Source organism: Cnephaeus nilssonii (assembly GCF_951640355.1).
Source record: "Cnephaeus nilssonii genome assembly, chromosome: 13".
Taxonomy (NCBI): Eukaryota; Metazoa; Chordata; class Mammalia; order Chiroptera; family Vespertilionidae; genus Cnephaeus; species Cnephaeus nilssonii.
The window spans coordinates 82,587,905-82,607,262 of NC_137084.1; the positions used below are offsets into that span (position 1 = coordinate 82,587,905).

Genomic DNA, 19,358 nt, shown 5'->3' on the forward strand with positions numbered 1-19,358 from the left:
GCCCGCCCGCCCCTCACCGCCCTGCGCCGCCGGCCCGCCCGCCGGTCCACGCCGTGCGCTCGGGCCGCGTGGCCGGCGCCGCTCGCCGCCTCCTCCCACCCCGCCCCGCGGCTGCGGCGGCGCCGGCCCTTTAAGGACGCGGGGCCGAGAGGCGCTCCGAGCGGGGCGCGTCGCCCGGCGGTCGGGAGGACGGGCCGGAGGACCGGGTCGGGGACCGTGCGCGTAGCCCCGCGGCGAAGGGCCCTGCCCTCCCCGCGCAACCGGGCACCCCCCGCCCGGGGACCCCTGCGCCCGCCCCGCCCCGCCCCGCCCCGCCCCGCTCCGGCCCGCGCTGCGGGGACCGGGCGCCGGACCGGGCGCCGCAGCCGGAGGCCCCATCCCCGGCGGTGACTGCGCGGAGCATCCGGCTCGGCCCGCCCGGGGCGCCTCAAGGTGACGCGGCGCGCGGGGGTGGGGGAGCCCCGCGGGGGCCGGCCGGCTGGGGGTAGGGGTCGGGGTGCCCCGGTCTGCGGGGAGCGCCCGGGGCGCGAGACGCGGGGCGCCGGCGGGAGGGGCCAGGGCGCAGCGCCCGGGACGGGTGGAGCCTCCTGCCCCCGCTTCGCCGACCTCCCGGCGGTCACCCTCCCGCCGCCCCACCGGCCCATCCCCGGGCTGCGGGGGACGTTGGAGCCGCCGGAGGAGGGGCGGTACGGGCCGTGCGGGGCCGGGCTGGGCTGCGGGTCCGAGGCGAGGTCGGCGCTGCGCCGGGCGCGGGGCGCGGAGAGGGCGAGGCCCCGGCGGCGGGGGGCGGGGTGCCTGCGCTGGAGAGGGCGGCGGGGTAGGAACGGGGCTCTGGCCGGGCCTGGGTCCCCGCATTGAGCAGGCCCCGCACCGCAGGCGATGGCGGCGAAGGCGCTGGAGGCCGCGGGCTGCGGGCTGGGCGCCGGGGCTGTGGCCGCGGCCGGGGCGCTGGAGGCCGGGCCGGAGCCCCCCGTGCTGACCGCGCCCCTGAAGAAGGTGGAGAACCACATCACCGAGGCGCAGCGCTTCTCCCACCTCCCCAAGCGCTCGGCCGTGGACGTGGAGTTCGTGGAGCTGTCCTACTCCGTGCGCGAGGGGCCCTGCTGGCGAAGGCGCGGTAGGGAGCAGGGGGGCTGCGGGGGGAGCAGGTGGCGGGAGCTGGGCCCCCCCAGCAGGAGGCCTGGGTGTCCCCTCTGCAAAGCCTGCCCCGTGGGCACACGGGAGCCTCAGCCCCGCAGCGGAGGTGCCAGGGGCTGGGTCTCTCCGCGTGGGCTCTGGGGGCACGAGGCTCCCTTGGCCATGGACGCCTTCCTCTGCTCAGTGAGGAGTTTTCTTCATTTTTAGGGAGGATTCTTGCCTTTGAGGGCCGGCCGAAGGGTGTGTGTGTGTGTGTGTGTGTGTGTGTGTGTGTGTGTGTGTAGCAAATAACCTTGTCCTCTAGAACACTGCTAGTTTTAAAAAATATGTTTTTATTGATTTCAGAGAGGAAGGGGGAGGGAGAGCGATACAGAAACATCCATCAGCTGCCTCCTGCACGCCCCACACTGGGGATCAAGCCCGAAACCCCGGCGTGTGCCCTGACTGGGAATTGAACCAGGGACCTCCTGGTTCGGGGGATGATGCTCAACCTCTGAGCACAGGGCCAGGCAACGCTGCTCGTTTTTAAGATGTTCTCATTCCTGTATCTTATCCCATTCCTGCCCAAGTCCTGCAGAGCGGGGAGCTGATGGTTGGTCAGGATAGATGACACCCCGTGTTACTAATAGGGAAGTTGAGTAGCTTGACGCATGTCACACAGCTAATAAGTGGTAGAGTTGGGCCCAGAAGCCAGGTTTTACGGCTCTCCGTGTATTTTTTTCTGTCAACATACGAATGTCCACACCTTAGATAAAATCTGTAAGAGTTTCCTGAAACTGAGGACTTGCCCAGAAGCAGGATCTCAACAAACTGAGAAAATGCTCCGGTCTTTTCATGCATTTAGAATCAAAGGAGAGAGAGCGTGAGGAGGGCTACGTTAGGGAAGTGGAGGAACGCGATGTGGGAAACATCTGGAATTTAACACTTACAGTGCATAGAAATGGCACCAAGATAACAATGGGGACTTTTGGAGTCTTGGGTCTGAAAAAGAGGGTTCCCCTAGCAGGCATCTGGGTGTGCTACCCTAGGTGCACAAGAACAACGGGCAGGGCTCACGGAGGGCCACTCGCAAACGCCTGCCCGTGCGGGGTTTGTGATCAGATCAGCCCCTGAAGTTCCCCTTAGCAGCTGAGCTGTCAGGCCGGCCACGTGACTCCCTGAGCTGTCAGATTACTACCAGCCCCCTCTTTGCTCACAGCTGTTTTCTCTCTTAACTTCCCCCTCAGGACATTTGGGTAAGGTCTGGGGCTCCCAGCACCTCGGCACCCTGACCACCCCCACATCTCCTGCCCTGGGCCGAGTGGGCTAGGATGGTGTGGGTGGGGAGTGAAGCTGGGATGTTGTTCTCTGAGGTTGAAGAATAGATCTCGGGGTCTCTGCATTCCCCACCCTCACTCCAGGGCTCGAGCCAATGGGACGGGAGGCATCTGGGCTCCCTGCTCAGCACCCTGTCCCTAAGCAGCCCCTCAGCTCTGAGACCAGCTCTGGGCACAATGGCGTAGCTGTGACCTCCTTACCCTCCCTTTCTGCACAGCTTTAAGGAGAAATGGAGGTAAAAAGGAAAGGTGGTAAGATGGCCCAGCTCTCTGGTTGCTTCAACCTACCAGCTGCAAAACCGGCCCCTCCCCGGCCCTCATGCCTCTGACCTCGCCAGCCCCATTTTGCTCTCCTGTCCCTTCGGCTGACTCTTTCGTCCTTGCCCCTTTCTCTGCCTTCTGTCCTCTCTCTAACTCCTCTTTTCACTCAAATCTCTCTTTCTCTAAAGGCAGAAGATAACTCTAGGTAGGCAGAGAGGGGAAAGCAAGGGGTGTGGAGAGAGGGAGCTCTCCATCTTTTCAAGGTAAGGCTTTTCTCACCAGTCTTCCCCAAGTATAGGTGATGTTTGCTTTCAAACACCTTTTTAAACTTTAAAAAAAAATCCTCACCTGAGGATATGTTTTTATTGATTTTAGAGAGAGAGGAAGGGAGAAGGAGAGAGAAAAACGTGAGAGAAACATGGATTGGTTCCTTCCTGTATGTGCCCCAACTGGGGATCGAACCCACAACCTAGATATGTGCCCTGACCAGGAATCAAACCTGCAACCCTTCAGTGAATGGGACCATGTTCCAACCAACTGAGCCACACCAGCCAGAGCAAAATACTTCCCCCCCCCCATTGTTTTTGTGGTTTTTTTTAGAAAGAGTGGAAGGAAGGAAGGGAGGGATGGAGGCAGAGAGAGAGAGAAACATCAAATGTGAGAGAGACACATCGATTGGTTGCCTCCCGCACATGCCCCACCCAGGGCCATGATTGAACCTGCAACCCAGATACACGCCCTTGACTGGGACTCAAACTCCCACCTTTTGGTGGGCAGGCCAGCACTCTAACCAGTGAGACACACCAGCCGGGGCCGGGGCAAAACACTTTTTTAAAGTAAATCTTTATTGTTGAAAGTATTACATAGGTTCTCCTCCCCCGCCCCCCATTAACCTCTTCCAGCCCGCTCCGTCCGCCCCCTGCCCTCAGGCCCTTACCTCCCCATCGTCTGTGTCCATGGGTTATGCATATACACATACAACTTCATTGGTTGATCTCTTAAAACACTTTTTAATTAATTATCTCAGTATTCACAATAGCCCTATTATACCCTTGGTAGGCGCTATTACTATCTTTATTTCATAGTTAAGGACATGGAGACTCTGGACGATTGACGTAAAATCGCAGAGTTCCTGCGGTGGGACTAGAACTCTGGTTCTCCGCTGCCCGGAGGCCTGGCAGGTCCCTTCCACGCTGAGTAGTTATGGTCCAGCAGGAATCCCCGACGTGGGTTCCCAGCCACTTGTAAGATGTGTGGCCTTGCCCAGCCAGTGTGGCTCAGTGGTTGAGTGTGCACTACAAACCAGGAGGTCATGGTTCAATTTCCAGTCAGGGCACAGGCTTGATCCCGTGGGCAGCCGATCAATGATCCTCTCTCATCATTGATGCTTCTCTCTCCCTCTCCCCTCCTCTCTGAAATCAATAAAAAAATATATTTTTTAAAAAAAGAGATGTGACCTTGGGAAGGCTGCTTACCCTCGCCTGGCCTCACTGTCCTCATCTGAAAGCTGGGATGATAAGAGGCCCCACGCAGGCTTGTTGGGAAGCTCCGAGGTGATCCGTGGGAATGCTCTGTGCAAGGCAAGTGAAAGGTGCCCGGCTTAGGCGCCAGCGCAGTCCGGTGAGGCTGTGATTCCCGGGGGAGGCGCCTTGCCTCCAGCTCTCCCCTGCCGGGGGCAGAGGCACGCCTTCTGGTCCACCAGGTGCCCCCCCTCCCCGGGAAGCAGCGTGCCCTGTGGCCTGGGAGTGGGGTGGGGGTCACTGGGCACCCCCGGCCCCAGGGGCTTCATCCCTGTCGCTACAGCAGCAGCAAAGGTGAGGGAGGCTGTACATGAGCTGCAGAGGCTTTCCTGTGGAATCTGTGTAGCATGTACTCTGCCAGTGCTGTATACCAACGAGTTTAACCCCACGTAAACGTGCTTTGGGGATGTTAGCCAAAGGGCAATACTTTTCTGAGAGATTTTCTTATCACAACCTGGATCCCAAACTATCGGTCGGACAGATAAAACCAAAAGCTTTGTTAGTTGTTGTTTTGTTTTTGCCGCTGGCGCCCACACCACTCCCCACCCCCAGCCCACGGGGGCGGGTGGGGGGGCCAAGGGGAGGCTGACCGGGTGGGTCTGGATCTGATAAATGCACGCACCCCCCCTCGGGGGGGTCAGCACCCGTCAGCATAAAACTGAGTGCTTTGGAAAATCCTGGGAGCCACTGCCATCTTTTTCTTTTTCTTTTTTCTTTTAACTTTCAAATTTTCACCAATTTCTTCATTCAGTTTCGTTATCAGTTGAGGAAAATGGAATTAGCCTGCGCAGATTCAGCCCTGAGTGTATTTTGGAAGGCAGCGTGTTGCCTCCTGAGCGGGTAACTGGCGGGTGGCGGACACTCAGAGAGGCCACATGAGCTGTGAAGCACCGCCCGGCAGGTGGTGCGCTCAGGACCCCGGGGCAGCAGCTGTCCCCCCTGACAGGGCGTCCCAGGGCACAGCGGGGTGCTGTCACTGTCTCTGCTAAGGAGACAGAGTGGAGAGGGACCTGGGCTCTGCGGGGGTCAGAGCGGAGGACAGTGAGAAAGGACCTGGCAGGGGATTGGTGGTTTGGCCTCACAGAGCCAGGTCTGCAAGCACCGCAGGCCAGGCCTACCTCATTGGCGCCGTCCTTCTCTCCACCCCCATCTCACCAGGTGACCCCGGCAGTCACTGCCCGGGCTCCCTGGACTGTATTACAGAGAGGTGCCTGGATGGGAGAGCTTTTCCTCCCAGAGCCTGGAGGACTTCTGCCTTCCCTTTCCATTTTGGAATCTGCTTTTCCTTCAAGACTTAGAGCAAATACCACCTCTTCCATGAAGCCATTCCTGATTTCCCCTTGCCCTTTACCCTGATCAGTCCCATTGTCTGCATCTGCATTGTGCATTATTTATACTTTTTAAACAATATATTTTTATTGCCCAGCTGATGTTTCTATCTCCCGCTCCCTTCCACCAATGGTAGGCTCAGTGGTTGAGTGTTGATCCAGGAACCAGGAGGTCATGGTTCAATTCCCGATTAGAGACATGCACGGGTTGCAGGCTCAATCCCCATAGGGGGCATGTAGGAGGCAGCTAATCAATGATTCTCTCTCATCATTGATGTTTCTCTCTCTCTCCCTCTCCCTTCATTTCTGAAATCAATAAAAATATATACATGTATATATTTTTATTGATTTCAGAGATTCCTTGCTGGGGAGGGAGCCTGCAACCCAGGCATGTGCCCTAACTGGGGTGAACCAGTTACTTCCTGGTTCATGGGTCAACACTCAACCACTGAGCAACAGCGGCCGGGCATGTACTTTTGTTGTAACCCTTATAGATCTTTCCTCAGATCTTTTTTTTAAAAATATATTTTTATTTATTTCAGAGAGGAAGGAAGAGGGAGAGAGAGATAGAAACATCAATGATGAGAGAGTATCATTGATCAGCTGCCTCCTGCACGCCCCCAACTGGGGATCGAGCCCACAACCTGGGCATGTGCCCTTGACCAGAATCAAACCTGGACCCTTCAGTCTGCAGGCCGACGCTCTAGCCACTGAGCCAAACCAGCTAGGGCTCCTCAGATCTTTTTTACCTAGATTGTGAGCTTCTTGAGTACAGGAACTGTGTCTTTCTCATTGTTTTGACCACTGTCTGGAATATAATAGATATCAATAACATTTGTCAAATAGAATTAATAATATGATGTCACCTTTTTAGTAGGCTGTCATATGCTTTACATAGATTATTTAATTGGATCTTTTATTTTTTAATTGATTGCATTTGCACATCCCCTACTGGGGATAGAGCCCACAACCTGGGCATGTGCCCTTGACTGAAATCGAACCTGGGACCCTTTAGTCTGCAGGCCGATGCTCTATCCATTGAGCCAAACCAGGTAGGGCTGGAGCCAGAATCGAACCTAGATTCACCTGACTCTAACCCAGTGCCTGTCTGCCTTCCGATGAGTGGATGAAGGTGAGCTTTTACTGGGCCGTGTGAGGGGCTGCAGATCCAAGCCCGGGGCAGAGTGCCCACAGAGAAGAAGGCCTTTCAGGACGAGGCCCAGTCTCTGAGAACACGTGTCCATGGAGCAGACACTATGGAGCATCTAGTTGCCAGACAGTCCGCAGAGGCTACAAGATGAGGAAGACAAAGACCTGCCCAGGAGCTCACTGGCTGAGGGGCTGCAGGAGGGGGAGCGACGGGCACAAGCCAATACCAGCCATGCTGGCGGTGAGAAGTGCTCCGGGAACCCAGCGGCTGCCCAGCAGCTGGGCCGGGTCAGTGGGAAAGCCTTCTGGAGGGGTGAGAGCGTGACTGACAGCTGTCTATAACCTTGACCTGTCCCCATGCCCAGCCATGAGATGTGGGGTTTCCCCATGCTTTCAGAAGAGCATTGCCACCTCTGGTACTTTTAAAAAAATAATTTCTACTTTTATTGATTTCAGAGAGGAAGGGAGGGGGAGAGAGAGATAGAAACATCAGTGATGAGAGAGAATCACCGGTCATCGGCTGCCTCCTGCACGCCCCCCACTGGGGAGGGAGCCTGCAACCCAGGCATGTGCCCTTGACCAGAATGGAACCCGGGACCCTTCAGTCCACAGGCCTACGCTCTAGCCACTGCACCACACCGGCCAGGGCCGGCTCACTGCTGGCACTCCGACAGTGTAGTGGTCATTTCTAGGGGCTCTGCAGGTCCTCCTCCATCCTCCCGCTTCATACTGAGCAAGGACAGTCACGGTGGCTCCTCCACGTCCGGAGGCCTCTGCTCACTCCAGCCCTTAGCCAACATTCCTCCCCCGGTCACTGCAGGTTATAAGACCCTCCTCAAGTGCCTGTCGGGTAAATTCTGCCGCCGGGAGCTAATCGGCATCATGGGCCCCTCAGGGGCTGGCAAGTCCACGTTCATGAACATCTTGGCAGGATACAGGTGAGGACGACGCTGGGTGGAGTGGGGGCAGGGCCCAGGGAGGAGGACCCCCCCCCCCCCCGGGGAGCCCAGCAGGTGTCTGAAGCAGCCTTGACCCCCATCCCCAATGACGCCGCTGCAGGGAGTCGGGAATGAAGGGGCAGATCCTGGTCAACGGGAGGCCGCGGGAGCTGAGGACCTTCCGCAAGATGTCCTGCTACATCATGCAGGACGACCTGCTGCTGCCGCACCTCACCGTGTGGGAGGCCATGATGGTGAGGCGGGCGGCCCTCCTCCCAGCGCCCCTCCAGCCCCCCTCCTCTGGGCTAAGGATCGAGGGCCTCCGCTCGCGCACAGCTGACCCGCCTGTTCTCTGGGCCTCAGGTCTCTGCTAACCTGAAGCTGAGTGAGAAGCAAGAGGTGAAGAAGGAGCTGGTGAGTGGGGAGGGGCAGGGGCAGGGTAGGGATGGACGGCCATCCTTTTTGGTGCTACTGTGTTCTGAGGCCCTGAGTCGGGGGTGGAAGAGTGGTGTATAAGACTGGCGCCCTAGACTTAAGGGAGACGCTGAAGTTGGGGTCGGCCCAGCCTGGCCAACATGGCTCAATGGTTGAACATCAGCCAATGAGCCGGAGGTCACAGTTCGATTCTGCAGTCAGGGCACTGGTCTCCACTAGGGGGCGTGCAGGAGGCAGCCGATCAATGATTCTCTCTCTTCACTGATGTTTCCATCTCTCTCCCTCTCCCTTCCTCTCTGAAATCAATAAAAATATATTTTTTAAAATAAATAAATATGCCCTGGCTGGTTTGGCTCAGTGGATAGAGCGTTGGCCTGTGGACTGAAGGGTCCCAGGTTTGATTCCAGTCAAGGCCACATGCCCGGGTTGTGGGCTCGATCCCCAGTAGGGGGCGTGCAGGAGGCAGCCGATCAATGATTCCCTCTCTTCACTGATGTTTCCATCTCTCTCTCTCCCTCTCCCTTCCTCTCTGAAATCAATAAAAATATATTTTTTAAAATAAATAAGTAAATAAACTGGGGTGGTGCCAGGGAGGCGGAGACTCTAAGCTGACTGGGGCTGGGGGCCGGGCAGGTGACGGAGATCCTGACGGCGCTGGGCCTGATGTCCTGCTCCCACACGAGGACAGCCCTGCTCTCGGGCGGGCAGAGGAAGCGCCTGGCCATCGCCCTGGAGCTGGTCAACAACCCGCCCGTCATGTTCTTCGATGAGCCCACCAGGTAGCTCTCCCCTTCCCCGGCTGAGCCCGGGGGGCGGCGCTGCGTGGCTGTGGAGACCGCGCCCGCCCTCGGCCTCCGGGCCAGGATGAGGCTCACGCCTCTCTCCCTGCCAGGCCCGTGGCTGCGCAGCCCGTCGTCCACAGGCAGAAACCGCGTCCTCCTTGCCCGATGCCTCCCTCTCCTTCTCTCGCCACAGCCAGTCACCACGTCCTGCAGATCTACCTCCTTCTCCACCTCTAGCTTCACCCGGCCCCTCCCCAGTGCCGGCGCTAAGTTCAGGGCACCGCCAACCATTGCCCGCATTTCTGCAACCTGCTCATGTCCTCACCTCCAGCCTCTCCCGGCCCTCCTTCCTCCAAGCCGCCACGCAATGAGCTTCCTAAATGCCACGTTCAGCCCTGGCCGGTGTGGCTCAGTGGATAGAGCGACGGCCTGCAGACCAAAGGGTCCTGGCTTTGATTCCGGTCAAGGGCACGAACCTGGGTTGCAGACTTCTCCCGGGCCCTGGTCGGGGCTCCTGCAGGAGGCAACCAATCGATGTGTTTCTCTCACATCAAAGTTTCTATCTTTCCCTCTCTCTTCTACTCTCCCTAAAACCAATGGGGAAATATCCTCTGGTGAGGATTTAAAAAAAAAGCCAAGCCTGGCGATGCTCTCCCCCACTGAGAACACGTATGACACCATCTGCCTTCAGGATAAAGGCAGGACTCGGGCCCTGCTCCGCCCGCACACCCTGCTGCACGCTGTCTTGTATGTTACGCTCTAATAATATCGAGTTGCTTAAAATCCCTGAGTTGGGCCATGTGATTCATGCCTCTAAGCTTTGCACGTGCTGTGTCTTCTGCCCGGAATGCCCTTCCCCACCATGCCTGCCTTTCCACCTTCACCCGGCTTAGCGTGTTCTCCTTCCAGAACCTTCTCTCACTTCCCTGCAACACCCTCGTGCAGAAGGGCTGAATCCTCCACCTCTCTCACTCCGTGTTTCCACAGCATGTTCCACATGATTGCAAAGGATCCATGCACTTCTCTGCCTCTTATTTATTCCTCATTGTAATCCCAGTGCCTGGCATTCAATAGGTGCTCAATATATGCTTGTCACATTGGGCTTGGTCCCTCCAAATGTCTGGATCATAGTGTGTACAGGGCAGAGGGGCGGCCGGAGGGACCCCTTCCCGCCAGCCCCAGCCCCTGTATAGTAGCTGTCCCACCCCAAGCGCTCCCTTTTCCAGGCTCCACCCAACTCACACGCCTCCCCTCCCCGGGGCCTCTCTCTGGACAGTGGTCTGGACAGCGCGTCCTGCTTCCAGGTGGTGTCCCTCATGAAGTCGCTGGCCCAGGGCGGCCGCACCGTCATCTGCACCATCCACCAGCCCAGTGCCAAGCTCTTCGAGATGTTTGACAAGGTGAGTGTCTCTGGCCTCAGAGCTGCCCGGCTGCGATGGGCGAGGGCAGGGCCCACACGGTGCTGCTGGCCGCCCGCACCACGGCTGGTCTTCCTCACCCTCTTCTCCAGCTCTACATCCTGAGCCAGGGCCAGTGCATATTCAAGGGCCTGGTCACCAAGCTGGTCCCCTACCTGAAGGGCCTGGGCTTGCACTGCCCCACCTACCACAACCCAGCCGACTTCAGTGAGTGGGCGGGGGGCGGGGGGGTGGGCAGGGCTGGGCGCTGAGGGGCTGAGCTGGGGGCTGGGGTCATGCTCCCCACCTTCACCTTACACCCAGCGTGCCCTTGGGAACCGAGGCTAGAGCTTAGCCACGCGCCCCGCTCGGTGTCCCCCAGTTATCGAGGTGGCCTCGGGCGAGTACGGAGACCTGAACCCCATGCTGTTCCGGGCGGTGCAGAATGGGCTGTGCGCCATGACGGAGAAGAAGAGCCTTGAGAAGAACGAGGCCCGGGCCCCCTGCCCCCCTTGCCCTCTGGTGAGTAAGGGCGAAGGGGCGGGGAGCAGAGTGGGGAGAGGGGAGGGGTCAGGGTAAAGGCCCCGCCAAGGAGGCTGCCTCAGAGGCACCCAGCCGGGCTGGCCGCACTGGGGCCGGGCTGGCCGCACTGGGGCGGGGCGGGGCAGCTGCCTCCCTCGGGGACTGGGCCTCTGCGCTCTCCTTCTCCTGCAGTCACTCCTCCCGTCAGCGTTTGAAATGTTCACTGTTCTTTTTTAATCCTCACCCAAGGATATTTTCATTGCTTTTAGATGGAGTGGAAGGGCGGGGTAGAGAGGGAGAGAGACACCCTGATGTGAGAGACACATGGACGGGTTGCCTCCCGGTGCGACCCTATCAGGCTGGGGTTTGCGCCTGTGTCCCAGGCACGTGCCCTGGGCCAGGCATCGAACCCCTGCCCCGTGAGCGAGGGCTGGCGCCCTAACCACTGAGTGACTGGCCAGGGCTTCTTCAGGGAGCTTTTGCTGACGACTGTAGGGTGTTGTCCACGTGCCAGCACAGTGCGCTGGGCAAGCCAGGCCGCCGCTGCCGCCTGTGCCGTGCGGCTGGCTGTGCTCCCACCCCGAGGTGCTGCCGGGGCGACGAAGACGGTCACGGAAAGCTCTTGGCAGAGCCGGTGCCGCTGGTGCCCTCAGCGCCCGCTTCCCCCCCCAGTGAGCGCCTGCTGTCCCCGTTGTCATTGTCACGGAGTGTTACTGTGAAAGGGGGCCCGGCCGGCCGCGGGGCTCAGCGGTGAGCATCGACCTGTGAACCAGGAGGTCACGGTTCGATTCCCGGTCAGGGCACGTGCCCGGGTTGCGGGCTCGATCCCCAGTGTGGGGTGTGCAGGAGGCAGCTGATCAGTGATTCTCTCTCATCACTGATGTTTCTCTCCCTCCCGCTCCCTTCCTCTCTGGAATCAATAAAAATACACTTTTTAAAATAAGTGGTGGCATAAAGGTATTACACCCTTAGAATAAATGTGTGTGAGTTTGTTACTCCTCACCCGAGGACATTTTCCCATTGATTTTAGAGAGAGTGGGAGAGGGGAAGACAGAGAGAAACGTCGATGTGAGAGAAACACATCGATTGGTTGCCTCCTGCACGAGCCCTGACGAGGGCCCAGGCCGGGAGGAGCCTGTCACCAGTGCACGTGCCCTGGACCGGAATCGAAGCCGGGACCCTTTGGTCCTCAGGCCGACACTCCACCCACTGAGCCAGCCGGCCAGGTAGGGCACGTGTTTGATGATGGACTGAAGAGAAGAGAAGTGACTGACCTACTAGGGCGCTCCTGGGTCTTCCTGACTCCCTTCCTGTCTCCTCCATCCCAAGTGGTGATCCCTCCTCCTGTCTCTCCGTGTCTCCGTGGGATTCACACCCTGAGCCGGCTTCCAGGCACACAGCTCGGTGGTGATCAGTCCTCCTCCTGTAGACACGCACCCTGCCCTGGCCAAGGGCCCGGGGTCCATGCCTGGGCTGGGTGCTCGGTGTGTGGGTGCATGGTGGCTGGGTGTGGGTGGGTGTGTGGCTGGGTGTGTGGTGGCTGGGTGTGTGGGTGTGTGGGAGGCTGGGTATATGGGTGTGTGGGAGGCTGGGTGTGTGTGTGGGGGGGAGGCTGGGTGTGTGTGTGTGTGTGTGTGTGTGTGTGTGTGTGTACGTGGTGGCTGAGTGCGTGGTGGCTGGGTGTGTGGGTGGGTGTGTGGTGGCTGGGTGTGTGGGAGGCTGGGTGTGTGGGTGGGTGTGTGGGTGGGTGTGGCTGGGTGTGGGTGGCTGGGTGTGTGGTGGCTGGGTGTGGGTGGCTGGGTGTGGGTGGCTGGGTGTGGGTGGCTGGGTGTGTGGTGGCTGGGTGTGGGTGGCTGGGTGTGGGTGGCTGGGTGTGGGTGGCTGGGTGTGTGGTGGCTGGGTGTGGGTAGCTGGGTGTGGGTGGCTGGGTGTGGGTGGCTGGGTGTGTGGTGGCTGGGTGTGTGGTGGCTGGGTGTGGGTGGCTGGGTGTGTGGTGGCTGGGTGTGGGTGGCTGGGTGTGGGTGGCTGGGTGTGGGTGGCTGGGTGTGGGTGGCTGGGTGTGTGGTGGCTGGGTGTGGGTAGCTGGGTGTGGGTGGCTGGGTGTGGGTGGCTGGGTGTGTGGTGGCTGGGTGTGTGGTGGCTGGGTGTGGGTGGCTGGGTGTGTGGTGGCTGGGTGTGGGTGGCTGGGTGTGGGTGGCTGGGTGTGGGTGGCTGGGTGTGTGTGGCTGGGTGTGGGTGGCTGGGTGTGTGGTGGCTGGGTGTGGGTGGCTGGGTGTGGGTGGCTGGGTGTGGGTGGCTGGGTGTGTGGTGGCTGGGTGTGGGTGGCTGGGTGTGGGTGGCTGGGTGTGTGGTGGCTGGGTGTGGGTAGCTGGGTGTGGGTGGCTGGGTGTGGGTGGCTGGGTGTGTGGTGGCTGGGTGTGTGGTGGCTGGGTGTGGGTGGCTGGGTGTGTGGTGGCTGGGTGTGGGTGGCTGGGTGTGGGTGGCTGGGTGTGGGTGGCTGGGTGTGGGTGGCTGGGTGTGTGGTGGCTGGGTGTGGGTGGCTGGGTGTGGGTGGCTGGGTGTGGGTGGCTGGGTGTGTGGTGGCTGGGTGTGTGGTGGCTGGGTGTGGGTGGCTGGGTGTGTGGTGGCTGGGTGTGGGTGGCTGGGTGTGGGTGGCTGGGTGTGGGTGGCTGGGTGTGGGTGGCTGGGTGTGTGGTGGCTGGGTGTGGGTAGCTGGGTGTGGGTGGCTGGGTGTGGGTGGCTGGGTGTGTGGTGGCTGGGTGTGTGGTGGCTGGGTGTGGGTGGCTGGGTGTGTGGTGGCTGGGTGTGGGTGGCTGGGTGTGGGTGGCTGGGTGTGTGTGGCTGGGTGTGGGTGGCTGGGTGTGTGGTGGCTGGGTGTGGGTGGCTGGGTGTGGGTGGCTGGGTGTGGGTGGCTGTGTGTGGGTGGCTGGGTGTGTCGGTGGTCATGGACCCAATTTCCTCTCCCCAGGACGTAGACCCCATTGAGAGCCACAGCTTTGCCACCAGCACCCTCACTCAGTTCTGCATCCTCTTCAGGCGGACCTTCCTGTCCATCCTCAGGGACACGGTGAGGCCTCAGGCTGAGGGAGAGGAGGCTGGCGCAGGCCGAGCCTTGTGGGGCACAGGATCCCAGCAGCACCCTCGGGGCCCCTGTGCCGGGGAGGGCAGCTCTGAGCTCCTGCCCCAGCCTGGCTGCCCGTCCCAGCCTGTGGCCACCCCGCTCCTAGCGATGACCTTGTCCACAGGTCCTGACCCACCTGCGGTTCGTGTCCCACGTGGTGATTGGTGTGCTCATTGGCCTCCTCTACCTGCACATCGGAGACGACGCCAGCAAGGTCTTTAACAACACGGGCTGCCTCTTCTTCTCCATGCTCTTCCTCATGTTCGCTGCCCTGATGCCCACTGTGCTCACCTGTGAGCAGAGCTGCCCGGGCAGGGGCGGGGTCCCGGCAGGGTCAGGGTGGCTGGGCAGGGGCGGGGTGGCTGGGCAGGGGCGGGGTGGCTGGGCAGGGGCAGGGGGCTGGGCTGGGGCGGGATGCTGGGCAGGGGTGGGGTGCTGGGGAGGGGCGGGGTGCTGGGCAGGGGCGGGGTGGCTGGGGAGGGGCGGGGTGCTGGGCAGGGGCGGGGTGCTGGGCAGAGGCGGGGTGCTGGGCAGGGGTGGGGTGCTGGACAGGGGCGGGGTGCTGGGCAGGGGTGGGGTGCTGGGCAGAGGTGGGGTGCTGGGCAGAGGTGGGGTGCTGGGCAGGGGCGGGGTGCTGGGCAGGGGCAGGAGCCTGATGGCTGCATGTCCTCAGTCCCCTTAGAGATGGCAGTCTTCATGAGGGAGCATCTCAACTACTGGTACAGCCTCAAGGCCTATTACCTGGCCAAGACCATGGCCGACGTGCCCTTCCAGGTGAGCCTCTCCCTCCCACCTGCCCGCCCCTTCCCTCCCTTCTCGCTCCTTCCAGCCTCGCTTGCTTGCCTCCTTCCCCCTTGTCACCCGACATCTTTTCCTTTACTTCTACTCACTTCAGAAATTGGTGGTGAGGACCTGCCGTGTGCCAAGCTCTGTGCCAGGCAGGGACGTAGTAGTGCGCACGATGGATGGTCTTTTTTTAATATATATATAGACTAGAAGCCCGGTGCACGAAGATTCGTGCTGGAATGGGCTTTCCTTTACCTGGCTGCCGGCACCGCCTTTCCACTCCGGCCCCGCCTTTCCACTCCGGCCCCGCCCCTTTCTGCTCAGGCCCCAGAGCCGCCTCTTTCCGCTCCGGCCCCGTCTTCCCACGCTGCCCAGAGGCCCTGAGAGACCGGGGGTGGGGCAGAACGCCTGCGTTGTCGCCATGGTGACAACACAAGCGTCCCACCCCCGTCACTTGGCGCCTGTGTATGCAAATTAACCACCATATTTGTTGAGTTAATTTGCATTTCACTCCTGATTGGCTGGTGGCATAGCAGAGGTACGGTCAATTTACATGTTTGTCTATTATTAGGTAAGATATATATCCTATATAATAAAAAGCTAATATGCAAATTGACCGAGTGGCAGAACGACTGGACACTATGACCCGTACTGACCTTCAGCTCAACGCAGGAGCTGCCTCCTGGTGGTCAGTGTGCTCCCACGGGGGAGCGCGGCTCAGCCAAAAGCCGGGCTCATAATTGGCGAGTGCAGTGGTAATGGTGGGAGGCCTAAGCTGTCAGTGGGACATCCCCCAAGGGCTCCCAGACTGCGAGAGGGCACAGGCTGGGCTGAGGGACGCTCCCCAAGTGCATGAATTTCATGCATAAATATACTAGAGGCCTGGTGAATGAAAATCCGTGCACTGGAGGGGGCCCCCTCTGCCTGGCCTGCTCCCTCTCACAGTCCTGGAGCCCTTAGGGGATGTCCTACTGATGGTTTAGGCCCGCTCTCCAAGGGGCTTGGGCCTAAGCCACAGTCTGGACTCCCTCTGTGGGAGGCAACTGGGCTGATCAGGGAAGGCGCCGCCCCCATCATCCCGCTGCTGCTGCTGCCACTGCCAGCCACAGGGGCTGCAAGGCCTGAGCCCTGGGCCTCGCAGTGCCAGCCCCCCTGCCTGTGTCCGCTCCAGGGCTGCCTGAGCTGCCGTGCCGGCTTGGGCAGGCCCCCCTGCCTCTGGCTCTGTCTCTGCTCCAGGCCTCACCTGCGTGCGCAACCTCCTCCTGTCCGGTCATGACCGGTTATGGAGGCCTGGCCTAATTTGCATATTACCTCTTTTTTATATAGAGAGATTTCTTTATTGATTTCAGAGAGGAAGGGTTAGGGAGAGAGAGAGAGAAACATCATTGATGAGAGAGAATCATTGATTGGCTGCCTCCTGCACATCCCACACTGGGGATCGAGCCCACAACCCAGGCATGTGCCCTTGGTTGGAATCAAACCCGAGACCCTTCGGTCCACAGGCTGACGCTCTACTCACTGAGCCAAACCGGCTAGGGCGACTCCGTGAATCTTATTTGAAGTGTAGAGAACACTGCAGGCTCTGGAACCCTGCTGCTGGGAGCGCTGGGAGACTCGGGGCAGGCTGCCGCGTGTCCCTGCCTCAGAGTCCCGTCTGTGAAATGGGATGATGGTGGAACCGAGCTGGGAGCAGTCGTGAGAATTAAATGAGCTAATGCATGTCAAGTACTGAGAATGGTGCAGGCACACACTCGGGGTCCAATGACGGTTAGCTATTTGGGGTTGTTGTTGCCCCCGCCGCCTGCTTCAAGCACCAGGGCCCCCAGTAACCCACATGGCACCTTTGTGCGAATTAGTCAAAGGTGCCCCTTGCCCTGGCTGGTGTGGCTCAGTGGTAGAGCATTGTGGATTAAAGGGTCCCGGGTTCGATTCCGGTCAAGGGCTCATACCTTGGTTGCAGGTTCTCCGGCCCTGGCTGGGGTGCATGCAGGAGGCAACCAGTTGATGTGCCTCTCTCACATCCATGTCCCTCTGTCTCTCCCCCTCCCTTCCACTCTAAAATCAATGGGAAGACATCCTCCGGTGAGGATTCACATCACAGTGCCCTCCTCAGGGTGGGCGCCTCCTCAGGGTGGGTGCTGTGCTGGGCCGGTGCCTTCCGCTGCCTCTTTTTGGGGGGCTTCCTCTTGACCAGGTGTCCTTGTGCAGGGAACAGCCTGCAGGGCTGTCTGTGGCAGGCTTAGTCCGGGCCCTCCAGGAGGTAATAACTCAGGGGACAAAACTCCTGTGTAGAATTAACCAGTTAACGACGGGAGGCAGAAGCGGGTCGGGTGGGAAGGACGTGGAGCTCGGGGAGGAAGCTCTGCCTCCGCTGGTCCAGGGACCTCGAGGAGGTGTGCCCGGAGGAGGCATGAGGGTCACGTGGCCAGGGAGGGGGGCTCCTGCCTGGATGAAGGGGAGGGGCTGGCTGCTGCGCCCCAGCCCCCTGCCCGCCTGTGCCGCCCCCAGGTGGTGTGCCCCGCCATGTACTGCAGCATCGTGTACTGGATGACGGGCCAGCCCGCGGAGACCAGCCGCTTCCTCCTCTTCTCGGCCCTGGCCACGGCCACGGCGTTGGTGGCCCAGTCTCTGGGGCTGCTCATTGGAGCCGCCTCCAACTCCCTGCAGGTGGGAAGGCTGGCACTGGGGGCCCCGTGCGGGGAGGACACGGGCTGGCACAGGAGTGGGAGAGACCTGCAGGAAACCTCCCGCCCCTCCAGGTGGCCACGTTTGTGGGCCCGGTGACCGCCATCCCGGTGCTCCTGTTCTCCGGCTTCTTCGTCAGCTTCAAGACCATCCCCACCTACTTGCAGTGGAGCTCCTACCTCTCCTACGTCAGGTCAGTGTGCCCCGCTCCCAGGCCACCGGCCCGGTGCTCCTGCGGGCCAGCCCCGGGCGGCAGAGTTCCATCTGCCCGGGGAGCAGGGACCTCCCCGCTGCCCCCTGGTCTGATGGGCAGGGACCTCCCTGCTGCCCCTGCTCTGATGGGCAGGGACCTCCCCACTGCCCCCCGGTCTGATGGGCAGGGACCTCCCCGCTGCCCCCGCTCTGATGGGCAGGGACCTCCCCGCTGCCCCCCGGTCTGATGGGCAGGGACCTCCACGCTGCCCCCGTTCTGATGGGCAGGGACCTCCCCGCTGCCCCCGCTCTGATGGGCAGGGACCTCCACGCTGCCCCCGTTCTGATGGGCAGGGACCTCCCCGCTGCCCCCGCTCTGATGGGCAGGGACCTCCACGCTGCCCCCCGCTCTGATGGGCAGGGACCTCCCCGCTGCCCCCGCTCTGATGGGCAGGGACCTCCACGCTGCCCCCCGCTCTGATGGGCAGGGACCTCCCCGCTGCCCCCCGCTCTGATGGGCAGGGACCTCCCCGCTGCCCCCCGGTCTGACGCCCCTGCTTGCCCAGGTATGGCTTCGAGGGTGTGATCCTGACCGTGTACGGCCTGGGGCGCGGGGACCTGGCCTGCCCGTTCCGGGAGGAGAGCTGCCCGTTCCGGGAGCCGCAGAGCATCCTCCGCGCGCTGGATGTGGAGGACGCCAAGCTCTACGTGGACTTCCTGGTCTTGGGCATCTTCTTCCTGGCCCTGCGGCTGCTGGCATACCTCGTGCTCAGGTACCGGGTCAAGTCGGAGAGATAGAGCCTGGCCCCGCAGTGGCCGGCCCCCGCAGCAGGCAGCCGGCTCCAGCCCTCTGGGACTGTTTTAACCTGTGGACTTGGACCCTGGGTGCTGGCCCAGCCGCCCTGCCCTCTGTCCACTCCCCCAGGCCAGCTGGCCGTGCTCCCAGCCGGGGTCTGGTGCGGGCTGCAGCCCTCCATGCCGTGCCCAGGAGTCTTCCAGGGTGATGTGGTTTGTAGCTTCCTCCCTTCTCTCTTCAACGCCTGCATGCAAAGACCACGGGCCATCATGCTCCCTCCGGCCCTGGCACCCCCTCTGCTGTCTGCCTGGGAGCCCCAGGCTCTCCGCGCCCCACTTACAACTGACCAAAGTGGCCCCCTCTGGGGTCCCAACCACACAAGTGTTGTAAACACCGTTATAAAGTGGAGGTCCAGGGCTGGGCCCTGATGGGGTCCCTGGAAGTCCCGTGTGGACGTCAGAATGGGTAGGAAGGGCTCTGGCAGACTTCCTCCTCCCCCCCCCCCCCCCCCCCCCCGCTGATGGGATAGTCTGCTGGACAGAAGCTGGGTTTCTGTCTGCACCACCCTCCCAGGCCTGGGGATGGGAGCCGCGTGGGGCCCTGGGATGCCCCTGTCCCCTTCCCGCCCTTCAGGCTGGGCAGGGCCTGGTGGCATCTCTGCAATAACGTCTCTGTCTCTCCCGCCGGCCCCGACTGCAGAACGCACCCCCCTCTGGGCTGAGTCCTCCTCTACTCCCCCACGGGCCTGCCACGCCCGCCTCTCAGGAGTCCAGGCACAGACCTGGGACCAGGCCTCTCAGCCCTCACACCTGCTGCCCCCGGGCTCAGAGGAACCATGTTGGTGGCCTGGTGCTGGCAGGCGCTGCAGGGAGGGCAGCGCCACCCTCCTCCCGGGTCCTGCTCTGACAGGAAGGATGAAGCTATGTTGTCCAGGGCATCTTCGGGTCTGTAGGTTCTACCCCCCAGGCTTCCTTCCTCCCGAGCCAGGGGTGG

At 61.1% G+C, this 19,358-nt stretch overlaps 1 protein-coding gene across 3 annotated transcripts; it reads left to right on the top strand.

Annotated features, from left to right (window-relative positions):
• Positions 1 to 420: 420 nt before the first annotated feature.
• ABCG4 (ATP binding cassette subfamily G member 4) lies at positions 421 to 18,706 on the top strand. 3 transcript variants are annotated; one of them, XM_079789376.1, is made up of 15 exons: positions 421 to 432; positions 877 to 1,117; positions 7,532 to 7,649; positions 7,771 to 7,903; positions 8,013 to 8,063; positions 8,718 to 8,863; positions 10,143 to 10,266; positions 10,377 to 10,491; positions 10,646 to 10,785; positions 13,754 to 13,852; positions 14,031 to 14,199; positions 14,580 to 14,680; positions 17,201 to 17,359; positions 17,452 to 17,570; positions 18,136 to 18,706. In XM_079789376.1, exons 2-15 carry the CDS (start codon positions 880 to 882, stop codon positions 18,365 to 18,367), a joined length of 1,944 nt encoding a protein of 647 aa, XP_079645502.1. In that variant the 5' UTR covers positions 421 to 432; positions 877 to 879; the 3' UTR covers positions 18,368 to 18,706. The 3 variants fall into 3 exon arrangements, 2 of the variants coding, with proteins under 2 accessions (XP_079645502.1, XP_079645503.1); XM_079789377.1 differs by lacking the exon at positions 421 to 432 and adding an exon at positions 606 to 686; XR_013814436.1 differs by having other exon boundaries at positions 17,201 to 17,570; positions 18,136 to 18,253.
• Positions 18,707 to 19,358: the final 652 nt, after the last annotated feature.

Excerpts from the sequence above, each read along its gene's own strand:
- ABCG4 (XM_079789376.1), top strand. The coding sequence starts at position 880 with ATGGCGGCGAAGGCGCTGGAGGCCGCGGGCTGCGGGCTGGGCGCCGGG. Across the intron at positions 14,681-17,200 it reads TGGCCGACGTGCCCTTCCAG|GTGGTGTGCCCCGCCATGTA; the intron begins GTGAGCCTCTCC and ends TGCCGCCCCCAG. Across the intron at positions 17,571-18,135 it reads TCCTACCTCTCCTACGTCAG|GTATGGCTTCGAGGGTGTGA; the intron begins GTCAGTGTGCCC and ends CTGCTTGCCCAG.